At 38.4% G+C, this 13,326-nt stretch overlaps 1 protein-coding gene across 2 annotated transcripts; it reads left to right on the forward strand.

The window, feature by feature from the left end:
* Positions 1-581: 581 nt before the first annotated feature.
* Positions 582-12,551, forward strand: tm9sf5 (transmembrane 9 superfamily protein member 5). Of its 2 annotated transcripts, XM_068325712.1 has the most exons (18): positions 582-869; positions 1,405-1,472; positions 1,568-1,661; positions 1,747-1,874; positions 2,013-2,142; positions 2,460-2,587; positions 2,719-2,830; positions 2,980-3,059; positions 3,176-3,281; positions 5,971-6,021; positions 6,320-6,452; positions 6,882-7,001; positions 7,111-7,168; positions 7,331-7,490; positions 7,959-8,110; positions 8,186-8,297; positions 8,636-8,807; positions 11,276-12,551. In XM_068325712.1, the coding sequence occupies exons 1-18, from the start codon at positions 732-734 to the stop codon at positions 11,341-11,343; spliced, it is 2,010 nt and encodes a 669-aa protein (XP_068181813.1). In that variant the 5' UTR covers positions 582-731; the 3' UTR covers positions 11,344-12,551. The 2 variants fall into 2 exon arrangements, with proteins under 2 accessions (XP_068181813.1, XP_068181814.1); XM_068325713.1 differs by lacking the exon at positions 5,971-6,021.
* The last annotated feature ends 775 nt before the right edge of the window (positions 12,552-13,326 follow it).

Genomic DNA, 13,326 nt, shown 5'->3' on the forward strand with positions numbered 1-13,326 from the left:
AGAGTTGGGGCAGAATTGTGAACCGCATTGCTGTGCAGCGACAGCCACAGTGCCGCACAGAATATTAAATAGCGACAAAGTATCAAAGAATAAGAGAAAAAGTATCAAACAATAAGAGACAATGTATCAAAGAGTAACAATTTGTGGACCGTCTTAGCAAAATTACATTAATTTTTTTTATTCATCGTCTAAACCTGTCTCATCTGCTATTAGGACCGCAGTTTTATTTTATTTTACTTCATTTTATTTGCGCGTATGAATAGATAAGCAACGTCAGTGCTACCTCACGTTCGTCAAGTCACATGAGAGAAAAATCACGTCCGACTTTTATCCTTTCAAAGAAAAACAGTTGGAGATCTATGTAGCATTTATTTTGAGAGTGTAAAACTTTTGTCATCGTTTTCTTTTGAAAAAATAGGATAAGCAAATTAATTTTTACATTTACATCAGTTTCGAAAAATATTACATCTGTATAATAAACAGATTATTTATAGTATTTTTTTATTTTGAAGGTGAAAATATATTTACTTTCCGGTGCCAATTTGGCGTCTTCCGCATTGTTTGACAGGGATAGACGTCACAGATGCTGGTGGACTGGTCGGGTCGGCGCAAGCTCTACGTCCCGAGTAGGAAGACGTCGAAAACCGGGCACAGGAAGACACCATTATCTTCTGTTGGAAGAAGGAGTATTAATTTTAACAAAATATTCGAAGAACTGTGACAGCGTGAAAATGAGGAAGGGATCAAACATCGTTTTTTTGCTGGGTTATTTGCTAGTCTCGTATATCTGTTCGTGCTCTGCGTTTTATCTTCCGGGTTTAGCCCCAGTGACTTTTTGTGAGAAAGGTAAAGGTGGAGAAGATTGCAAGGTATGTTGTATTTGTGACACCACTGGTTATTATGGTTGCAGAGTTTGTGGATTTTCTGACCTAGTAATCATAAACCGTAATTCCTTTTTGGTCTTCGTAGTTTATCTAACCTCTCTTTGGGCCCGGGCTATTACCTGGAATAATAACCTTACGCATTGATAATTGTTATTGTTGCAATGCACTGTCAATGGAAAAACAGTATATATCTTTTTGAGTTATTTTTTTTGCTATATTTTAAAAAAAATGTTTTTTCTTATACCCGAACTCTTTTCAAGCGACCAACCATAGAATATACATACTATTTTTAATCTTGTCTGTTCCTTGTTATTTACATCCTCGTAGTTATGTTTGGATTAGCGAATACTTTCCCCCTTCTGAGACAGTGACTACAAAATGTACTGTTAAGGAGTAATTGGATGCAACTGAGTCATATATTGGTGCGTGAGTGAACCAACACGAGGATGACCTGTCAGGTGTGTTCTGTTGTCAGTTTAGATTATCAGAAATAACTAAAAATATTTGTGCTTCTTTATAGTCAGAGATTGAGGTGTTTGTCAATCGTTTGGACTCTGTGGAGTCAGTCCTGCCTTATGAGTATGATGTGTAAGTAGCATTTTAATTTCACTTGATGACATATTTGTAATGTTTTCCAGCTCTTCATCATGTCATTGTGTGTAACCACCTGCATTTTTCCAAAGGTTTGACTTTTGCAAAGATCCTTCCGAAAGAAGGCCTTCTGAGAACCTTGGACAGGTGCTATTTGGGGAAAGAATTGAATCTTCGCCATACAGGGTGATTATAAATCCAAAAAATCATAGCCTGTAGCGTTTTTAAAAATTTCCTTTATTTGATGTATTGTGTTGTCTGTATTTTACAGTTTCAGTTCAAAGAAGATGTTAAATGCGAGTTAGTTTGCCAAAGAACCTACAAAAAAGACAAGGAAGAGGATGCAAAGAAACTCGATTTTCTGAAGATGGGAATGCAGCTGAACTACCAGCACCACTGGTTAGTAATAGACATTGATTTCCCTGAGGAACTTACGCGTTCTTTTGAAGATGGAATGTAGCTCTAAATTCCTATGCAAGAGATATTTCAGTCTTTAATCATAATGATGCTTGTTGACATAGTCCAATTATTTTTCAGGATAATTGACAACATGCCAGTTACCTGGTGCTATGATGTGGAAGATGGTCAAAAGTACTGCAACCCAGGGTTCCCTGTGGGTTGCCTTGTCACCAAAGAAGGCAGAACCAAAGATGCCTGTGTTATCAATGTGAGTTATGACTTCATTGCATTCTTTAATTTGTCCAGGGTGTTCTAGATAGCATTTCTGCTCTTTTTTTTTTTTTAACTTTAAAGTATAATTTACTTGCCTCGTTTCAAAAAAGTATGTGTTAGACGTTTAAGGGGCTCTTGTGATGCAATACAAAAGTAGTTTTCATTTTTAGTACTCTTTGTTACAGTATATTACAGTTGTTAATGTTGCCCAAAAGATTATGCTGTCAGAAACACTGGATCCAAACCATATACAGTAGATTAAAAAAGGCTCCTTTAAAATAATTGGGGTTGAATAAAACATTTCTTTTTCAGGCGGAGTTCAACAAGAAGAATACATTTTACGTCTTCAACCATGTGGACATCAAGATCATTTACCATAGTGGAGAATCAGAAGGATGGCGAGGGGCTCGGCTGGTTGCTGCCACTATGGAGCCAAAGAGGTAATAGTGGCTGATTGACAGTAGCAGCACTGATACCCCTACATTTTAAGTTGTGTCTAATGAACCTGATTAACACGAGACTAATTGATAAAAAAAGTGAATTTTTTTTGTCTCATTTTTGTGCATAACAGTTTTAAAGAAACAAATGACAAACCAACTTGTGATTCAAGTACTCCAATGGAGGTTCCTGTGATGTTTAGTAATGATCTATCAATATCTTACACCTATTCTGTCATGTTTGAGGTAGGCTTCCATATTATTGTTTTCTATGAATTAATATATTATGAGTTAATATATTTTACATAGATTTTTTGTACCTATGATGTTGAGAAAAAGTACGTTTTTAAAAAAATCACATTTCCTGCAATAGTTTTGCTTCTTTTTTTTTACAGGAAAACAATTCCATCAAGTGGGCCTCCAGGTGGGATTACATCCTTGTCTCCATGCCTCATACAAATATCCAGTGGTTTAGGTATGATGTTACAAGGTTTTTTGACATTGTCCTCCACCAAAACACACTCAAGTTAAACCTCCTTGGACTTGATGCTTACTATTTGATGATATGGGATGTATTTTACATTTGTCCAGTATCATGAACTCCTTGGTCATTGTCCTCTTCCTGTCTGGCATGGTTGCCATGATCATGCTGAGAACCCTGCATAAAGACATTGCCAGATACAACCAAGTGGACCAGGTAAAGGCATTGTTCTGCTCTCATTTGATCTTATCCTGATGTGTATACAATGTAGGTTTGCAGCTATTATATTTATTATTTTACATTTGATTGTTTACTTATTTTACTTTATGGAATGTCATTAAATTTTGAAACTTTGAGCTTGTCAGAGTCTCTGAAAGCTCAAAGTGGATTCTAAAAGTTGTTATCTGTACTCTGTCCAAAACCCTCACAACTCTTAATTATCATTCATGACAAAGGCAGCATATCTTAACACTTGCACAGAACCTGTAACCAGCAAAGGGTCTATATTTTTCTTTGGAAAAATTGTTGAACTGTCATAACAGGTGAATCAGAATCAGAAAAAAGTTTATTGCTAGGTACAGTAAAGTTTACCACACGAGGAACTTGACGCGGTGTCGGTGCATTAAAAGGTGGGAAGAGAAACAATAAGGAATAATAAGGAATAAGAAAAACTATATACAATTTACATTACGGTGAGATAAATATGGTCGGTGTTTACAGGCGAGGAAAAGAAGTCCATTGAGTAAACTGTCTTTGCAGATCGGTGAGGAGCGGATGGTTACCTTGGGGGGGGGGGGGGGCATTGCTCATGAGGTTGACTGCAATGGGGAAGAAGCTATTTTTGTGGCGTGAGGTCCTGGTCAGCCTCTTCCGAGAGGGGAGTGTCTGGAACAGGTCGTGGCCAGGATGACAGGGGTCAGTAGCAATCCTGGCTGCATGTCTACGGGTCCTTGTGTTGAACAGTTCCTGGAGGTGTGTAACGCTGCAGCCGATGACATGGAGCAGATCTGGGACGATTGTATTGAAAGCAGAGCTCAAGTCCACAAACAGAATCCTGGCATAGGATCCCGGGGAGTCTAGGTGCTGGAGGACAAAGTGTAGCACAATGTTTACAGCATCGTCTACAGATATGTTGGCTCTTTAGGCGAACTGTAGAGGATCCAGGAGGTTGCCAGGAATGTCCTTGAGGTGGGTGAAGACAAGGCGCTCAAAGGACTTCATGACCACAGATGTCAAAGCGACGGGTCTGTAGTCGTTAAGTCCTGTGATCCTTGTCTTCTTGGGGACTGGGACAATAGCTGAAGTTTTGAAGCACGCTGGTACGTGGCAGGTGTTGAAGATGTGAGTGAACAAAGGAGACATCTGGTTGGCGCAATGCTTCAAGGTGGAGGGAGAGACGGAGTCTGGGCCTGCAGCCTTGCGGTGGTTAAGTCGTTGGTAGAGACTCCTCACCTCTCTTTCTTTGATAAGGAGAGGGGTGGGAAAGGGGGATGGCGCTGAGGTGTAGGGCTGTAGGGTGTCCCAACTTCTGAATGCAGCCTCCTTCTCTGACTTGAGCCTTCTGAGTGTTGCTGTGAACCAGGGTTTGTCGTTGTTGTAGCTAATCCTGGTGCATGTTGGGATGACGCTGTCCTTACAGAAGGTGATGTAGGACGTCACAGTGTCCGTGTACTCATCTAGGCTGTTGGCTGTTGGTGGCAGACCTAAGGTGGCAGCTAATTTTGACTAACTTATCAATCTACTAATCATTTCAGTTTTAACATGATTGCATGTAAAGACAGTTGTGCTGCTTTAGGTCTCATAAGTTACTCTCACAAATATGATGGTTTCCCTCCAGACAGTAACAGAGTCACAGAGTCTTCATCAGCTTTACTTGATTAATGCTTTAATTCTGCACTGTGAATGACCACAGAGTACCGAGTGGACTTGGGTGTACAGTGGTACCTCTACTTACGAAATTAATTGGTTCTGGAAGAAATTACGAAAGTAGAAGATTTCGTAAGTAGATGCAAATGCCCTAATCCGTTCCAAGCCCCCCAAAATTCTGACATAAATGTTTTATAAAGCATAAAAATGCATCAAAACATGTAACAAATGCATGTTACGATTAGATTATTACACAATAAATGAGAGTTGTGCATAACGTAAAAAACAAAGAATGGAGTAAAAAATTAAAATGATGGTTATTTACCTTTTAACTGCTGTCCTCATTGTTTTCTGCCCTCTTTGGTTCATGCGCTCCTGCCTCAACATGCCGAACAACAGAGTGAATTCCAGTCCTCATTTTGACCTTCTCCAACCAGCCACGCGATGCCTTAAACTCCTTAAACTTCCATTTGTTTTAAGAACGTGTCAATTGTAGATTTTTGGCCATATTCTATGGCAAGATCAACCAAAGGTATCCCATTTTCATGCTTTTCTATTATCTCTTGCTTTGTTTGTATGGACAAAAAAGCTCTTTTCTTCGTCTTTCTTTTCCTCTTTTCTCCGTCACTATCTTGGGGTCCATAGCGAATACTCATAAAGTTAATTCAGTATATTTGCGCAAAACTATCAGAACGCCTCACAGGTTGAGAGCCGAATGACGAGGACTCTGTATAAACACCGATCTAGCTACACACAGAGGTCCCTCTTAGCCAATGGGATACCAGGAAGATACTAGGTAACAGCCAATGGCAGAGCAGCTTTGAGAAAGTGCGTTCAGGAACCCGTGGGAGCTGCGAGTATCAGCCGATACTGTATTTTTACTTTACGTAAGTCGAAATTTCTTTCGTAACTAGAGGCAATATTTTCCTGCTGAGAAATTTCGTTAGTAGAAAATCTCGTAAGTAGAGAGATTCGTAAGGAGAGGTACCCCTGTATTTCATCTCACTCAGAATTTTAAATATTTTGTTATGCTTCACAGGCAGACTTGATAAAGCTGCTATCACCTCATGGAAAATCAACCCAACTCTATGTAAGCTTATCAGAACCCATTTTGAGCAAATTATTTTGTGGCAATCCAATGAGGTGTTTAGATACATGATTGTGGCATATAAGCAACCTGGGATATAATGAATATAATAATATAATGGAAAGTGGTGTGGATGTTTTGTGAAGCACAATCTTCAAGAAGCTTATTGTCTGGAATGAGGGAATTCATTTGATTTAGGTTCAATAATTCACTAATTGGTGGTTGGGCAACCCTTAACTCTCATCTTGTGGAACAGTTCAGCTCTTGATCGATTGTAATTGTTTTCTCCTTCCCTTCACAGGAAGATGCTCAAGAGGAGTCAGGTTGGAAACAGGTGCATGGGGACGTTTTCCGTCCACCCAGGAAAGGCATGTTGCTGTCTGTGTTCCTCGGACAGGGCACCCAGATCTTCATCATGACCTTCATCACTCTCTGTAAGGCCTGTCACAGATATGTGTTTTTACTATCACTCCTACTTCATCTAGCCCTTCATCACTCCTACTTGACTGATGAAGGGCTTCCTTGACAAAAAACACGAATTATATAGAGACATGTGGTGTTAACTTCCAAATCATACTTGGTTAAGTCTTTTCTCGCTGAGCTTTATTATTTTTTCAAGATAATTTACCACAGCAGTAGAGGTAGAGGACGAATTCAGAACACTTTTAATCAGAATATTTTATTAAAGAACACCAGTCAAATAAGTTATCATCCAAGAAGATGCACATAGGAATAGTACAAAGAGCAATTATGCAGTCTGAATTCACGAGACTGTGGATGAAAGCATCTTGGTATTTAATTTGCAGGACTGGGGTATGTTCTGTGTTGGAATGAGTACACTAATGTTCTCTTGTCCTCTGTAGTCCTGGCCTGTCTTGGTTTCCTGTCACCGGCCAACAGAGGAGCTCTCATGACATGTGCTGTGGTACTCTGGGTGATGTTGGGTACACCTGCTGGCTATGTGTCTGCACGCCTTTACAAAAGTATGTGAATTTGTCTTTTTTTGTTTCATTAAAAACTAAAGAGATTACACAGTGTTACTGTTGATGTGAATGTTATTTTATCAATCCCATCATCTTTTCTTTTTCTCAGCATTTGGAGGTGAAAAGTGGAAAACAAACGTCTTGTTGACGGCACTCTTGTGCCCAGGGTAAGTTCACTTTCTGTATTTTCTTTGTATTTATTGCTTTTATTTATATCATTTTTCCCCTGGAGTACCAAAAAGACTCGTTGCCTTTAATGCTTGAAGACAGCTTCCACCCATTTCACATTATATTTCTTGTCATTGACTTCTTCTAACTCCCTTCTCCAGTGTTGTTTTTGCAGACTTCTTCCTGATGAACCTGATCCTTTGGGTGGAGGGTTCCTCAGCAGCAATCCCCTTTGGCACTCTGGTGGCCATTCTAGCTCTGTGGTTTGGAATCTCTGTTCCCCTCACCTTCGTTGGGGCCTACTTTGGATTCAAGAAGGCGGTGAGTTATTCCTCCTAGTTTGTGGATTTGTTACATCCCACTTCAAAGCAATGATGTACCTGTATTGTAATTGCCAGTGTTCATGTGTTCGTCAATCCGTCTGTCCGTTAGTCCACCAAATATCTTTGCAACCGTTGCAGATAGAAAGATGAAACAAAAAGCACATTACTCGGACGGCAAAGGGGATGAAAATTAGATGAAGAACTTGACCTTGAGAAAAGTAGGTCAAGGTCAAATTTCAAATTTTGTACACTCAGAAACTGGATAAGATAGAAAGAAGGGGGAGAAGGCCAGCGTGAATGCTAGTGCTTTGATCAATGACTTTAGGTCAGAGCACTAGCTTTGATCTTTAACCTATGCAAGTAGGTCAGAGTAAAATTTTGAATTCAAGTGTGTCGCAGGATGTTGCAGTCTGTGACTGCCTTGTTACTATCGATTAAGCTTTTTTTACTTGTCTTCTCCGCGCAGGCAATTGAGCAGCCTGTGCGAACAAACCAAATTCCTCGTCAAATTCCTGAGCAGTCGTTCTTCACAAAGCCTGTCCCTGGAATTATAATGGGGGGAATATTGCCATTTGGCTGCATCTTCATCCAGCTCTTCTTTATCCTTAACAGCATTTGGTGAGAAGACAGTCCAGTTTGGTCAGACCTTCCTGTTTTGAACCACCGCAGCAACATATTGCCTTTTGCTTTCAGGTCTCACCAGATGTACTACATGTTTGGATTTCTTTTCCTGGTCTTCATTATCTTGCTCATCACTTGCTCTGAGGCCACAATACTGCTTTGCTATTTCCACCTATGTGCTGAGGTACCTGACTGTTGATGGAATTTTGTGTCACTTACGAAACTTGAGTCAGAAAAAAATAATTTTAATTTTAAATTCACATACAGTGCATCATTTGTTAGCAAGAATTTGGTGATCCGATCTGTACTTTTATTTATTTTCTGTCGCTTACCCCATCCTTTTTAGGCAGTCCAGCCAGTTTTGTTTAACTCATAACTACATGTTATGTTGGCAATATTTTTGTATATACTGTAGATTGATTTTATCAAATCAACTTTTTTTGAATTTTTCACCTGTTTCAAATCTCAGTTAATACATCATTAATACTGAACCCTGACTTTTTTTTAAAAATGTGTGCCCAGGACTACCACTGGTGGTGGCGTTCCTTCCTGACCAGCGGCTTCACAGCAGTGTATCTCTTTATTTATGCAGTGCATTACTTCTTCTCAAAGCTACAAATAATAGGAGCTGCCAGCACCTTCCTCTACTTTGGATACACGATGATTATGGTCCTCATCTTCTTCCTCTTCACAGGTAATGTCCTAGAGTAGAGCCACTTATTACAGCACCTACTAATATTGTTTTGATTTTCCCTCTAGTAAATATAATAAAATAATTAATTAATCACACATAATCTCTTGTCTAGATTTTATCTATTCATGTCAATCCTTTTGTGGCAGTGAGGCACTTGTACAGTTTATTGGAAGTTAGGCAATGCCTCTGTGGAGTTGACACTGTTTGAATTTCTCAGTGTTTGTAGTAACACCCATCATAATGACAGATGTTTTGTGACCATTCAGGACCTCCATCCTGTTCCTAGTAAAACAATAAGTAGTAGACCAAGCCATTGTGTATCTTTCTTTTTTGTTGTTGTTCATTGACAGCCTATCCATATCCTTTTTTTCAATTATCATACTGTTCAGAAGAACTGTGTGAAGTGCAGTGTGCGGTTTGGAAAGGCAGCTTTATCAGGGAGTAGCTTCAATTGTTAATCCAGGTTGTGGTGAACCTCACGCATGTAAAATCAAAAGGATTTGGATTGCCTTCTAGTTCTTAAAGCATTTCACTGCTCATCCAAGAGACTTCCACATTGCAAACTGATTTGTGTGGGGAGTTATGTATTTTACTTTTTTAGTTAAGCTGTTATTGACATCAGTGGAGGTTAAATGCCTCCAAGTCAGTGAGATATAAAACATTTAATGGAAGTCCATTTGCTTCTGAATCAACATTTCAAAATTAACAGGGAGTTCCTTATCTGTAGATCTACAGATACAGCTTCTACATTCACTGGTTACATGATAGATGATGAATCGATATGGAAACCTGACCATTATTGTTTGGATAAGTTATCTTTGATTTTCATTTGAAATCAGCTGTGATTAAAGTTGTGGAGATCTATGTAACACAAACACACATATGTACGCACACATACACAATTTCACACAGCTCAGATGAAGACAGCATAGCTGGAATTTTCTCTAAATGTTAAGAGCAAAGACATGAAACACGGATCTTGGTAACAAAACTCTTTCTTTGTCCAGCCCTCCTATTTGCGCTCAGATGATTCTGGGGCAGGAAAAGGATCATTTATAGAACTTGAAGACAGCCTGTCTTTATTTTTCACCATGGTGTCAGACAATGACATGTTGTTTCTGGTGGTACACAGTCATTAGGCAGATAAAAATTGGCCTGTAGCCCTACTTATCATTGCACCACTACTTGACACTATCTTAAGACAGAGCTTTAAGTAGGAAGGGGACAAAATGTCAAAAGATTACCACCAAGAAATAATCCAAGGAAAAGATGATCAGTTTCCCTCCTTTCTTCCAGTTCTGATCTAAATAATCCTAAAACTCTTTCATCCTTCATTTTTAAGTTTTGGCTTCCTTCACTGTCTTTTTTTCACCTCACCCCAACTTTGATCACAACTTAACTCCAGATTGGGTTGTATGGACTACATTCTGCATTCAGTTAGAATTTAAATCGTGTGATTTGATTCAGGATTTTGACCAGTCTGTCTTCTTTCAGACTAAATTAACAAATAGTTTCTGCTGTCTTGTGGAGATTGCAGCCTTAAGCTTGTCAAAAGTTATTTCATTCACGTTTAAGTGGATTTAGTTGGCTATGTGGAAACCTGTCTATGTGATTTTTAAAAAGTATTTCACCATTGGAGAAGAAGATGGTCTTCTCATGAAACTGGTATTATTTTTTTGTTTAGAACCACAAGTGTTTCAGAAACTTATGGTAATCATGAATCAAAAAAGCAGAATGCTTGTAACTCAATGACCACTGCAGTTTGTTTGAACTTACTAAGACAAGACTACTGTATGAAATGTAGTATATATGACTAGTCCTGCGTTTAACCATGATTTGTTATATTATTCTCTGTATTACAATGTAATTTGATATGTTAAAAAAACCATTTGTGCTACCTGATTTCCATTTTCTATTCTGTTTTTTGGACAGAAAGCTTTGATGGTGTGTGAATATAGCAAGTGGCGCAAAGTGCTTTGAAGAGTCAGTAGACTAGTTAAACACTACTTACCGGTTATGGTGGCTTCTTCTTTTCCACAAATATTGTCAACTCTGCGGAACACCAAGTTATATCTCTGAAATGATTTTAGGGGAATGGGCATCACAATTTGATCTTCATTTAATGGGTGTGGGGTTTAAACTGGAAAAGGGAGAGTTTACCAGATTGAGAATCTGATTTTCAATGACAGCCGCGCTGTCATGTGACAGACTTTTGCAGGCGAACAGAGGGCTCTGGGCTTAATGTTCATCCTTTGCAATGCCATCCATGATGTAATGACACAAAGGTGGTTGAAAATCATGAATATTTTCCTTTAATTTTTAATCTCTGTTGCTTTTCAAATTCAGATGGTCTCATTTTAGTGTTTTGAAGTCTTCAAGTGTAATTTGTTTTTGTGTTATGTATTTTATTTGTTGCTTTTCTTAATCAGGCACTTATATCATTCCTCCATTCTGTCTTGTATCCTCAGGTACTATTGGCTTTTTCGCCTGCTTCTGGTTCGTGAATAAAATCTACAGTGTGGTCAAGGTGGACTAGAGCAGTGTTTCTCAACCGGAGGTGTCCCACAGCGCACTGGCAAAGTGTTTCCCAACCGTCGGTGTGCTGCAGCACACTGGTATACTAGTGTGCCATGGCACGTTGGTGTAGCCATGAGACAACGTCAGGTGTTCTGTATGGAATAATCTGATTTGGCTTAATTCGTCTAAAAGAAAGCTTTTTTTAGTGTCGGTGCTGTAATCAAGACTCTAGAATCTAGGTTACAACACAGACACCACTGTGCTGCGGTGTACTGCGCTTGGGAAACACTTGACTGGGGAAGAACATCGGCTCCGTGCAGACGGCGCTACTGGCCACCTGTACTGAGGTCTGTTTGAACCTGAACTTCAAATATCACAAACATCATAGAGAAGACCTGAAGAGCAGAGCCCGTCCTCTTTTTGTGCTTTAAAAACATGTTGCTCTTGTTTTCTTTTTTAAAAATAAAAAATATATAATTTAGTGTTCACTGTTGAACAGTAAAATTTTGAGTGAAAATCAGTGTGGGTATCAACAATCTAGCTGTCATTGTGCACAGTTTTTGGGTAAACAAGAAGGGGTTTAAATGTTTTTATTTTTTATTTTCTAAAGAAAGTCAAATGTTCTGTATTTTGCTTTTCTATTCTATTTAGATGTTTTGTTTTTCATTTCCTGTAATGTGATGATGGAAAAAATGTCTGTACATATACTGTATGGAGGGCATGAATGACAGAATGCTACTTAAGGATTCCAACTTTGCGATTGTGTGATCTTCTGTAGGGATTTTTTGTGTTTTTTCAAGGGACTTCATATATCCTTAAATATCGGCCTGTATTTTAGTTCAGAAAGTATTTAAACACTGACATTAAATAGAGACATCTTTTCATATTTGACAGCTATATTTAAGTTTGCATAAACAGGGTAGACATAGACACAAGAAGCACACCTGTATCATAGAAGGATATGCTACAACTGCAGTATGCTGCACATGAAGGATTGATTGTTCTAGGAAATACATAATATGTTTGGCCATGAGACGTTCTCACCTGGTTATGATGACTCTCCGTGCGTTACTGGCTAGTTGCATACACACTGTTGAAATGCACCATTTTAGATTTTATTGAGTGGTATACTGAAAATTTAACTGCTGCCTTTTGTTTTGAGCAGTGAGGAGTCATCACCCAAGGTGATAACATTTTTACAAATAAATAAAATTAATTTAAATTGAAGGCTATGGTTTTCTTTTTCCTGGGTTACTAGAATGCCAAACACATTTTTTTACACCATCTCACCTTTTCTGTGTGAGCAGGATTCAATATTCACCTCATAACGGAGTTTTGTGGTTTAAGTTGAAACAAAAAGTGAGTGAGCTCTGATGAGACATTGTCAGACTACAGTAACTACAGGAACTATGTTTTTTGTAACAAAGTTTATATTTGTTGGCGCCATACAACTTGGCACTTGACTTTTTCTTTTGATTTGTAAGTTTCTTTGTATGGAAACTAACTTCTGTTTAAACATTTCTTGCAAATATTTAGGTTTCATGCAGTCTTATATATGTTAATTTGAGGGTTCAAACCTTTTTCATATCAAGCTCCTCATTTGTGCATTTTTCTCCAACTTTCTTCACTCACTTCCCACCCATTAAGGGATATACTTAATGAAGCCAATGTTTAATAAAAATAAAGCAATTACACATCACCTTTTAGAGTCAGCTCACTTTTATTAAACAATCAAATTTTGATGTGGGATGAAACCAGAATTATTACAAAAGTACAATAGAAATCACAAAAATATGCAGTTAAAAACATTACTTTGCTGATTTGATGATATATTTCTACACATGGTTCTGTACTCCTTCATCCTCTGCAGAGTAACACTGACTAGTCCAGGTTTTTCTTCTTTTTTTTGACTTCCGTTCTTCCTCCTCCTTCCCCATCTCCATCTTCTTATTTTCGTCTTCTTTATTACTACACCAGTATTATTATTGTTCTATCGTACGAG

The sequence above is a fragment of the Antennarius striatus genome, chromosome 10, assembly GCF_040054535.1.
Source record: "Antennarius striatus isolate MH-2024 chromosome 10, ASM4005453v1, whole genome shotgun sequence".
Lineage (NCBI taxonomy): Eukaryota > Metazoa > Chordata > Actinopteri > Lophiiformes > Antennariidae > Antennarius > Antennarius striatus.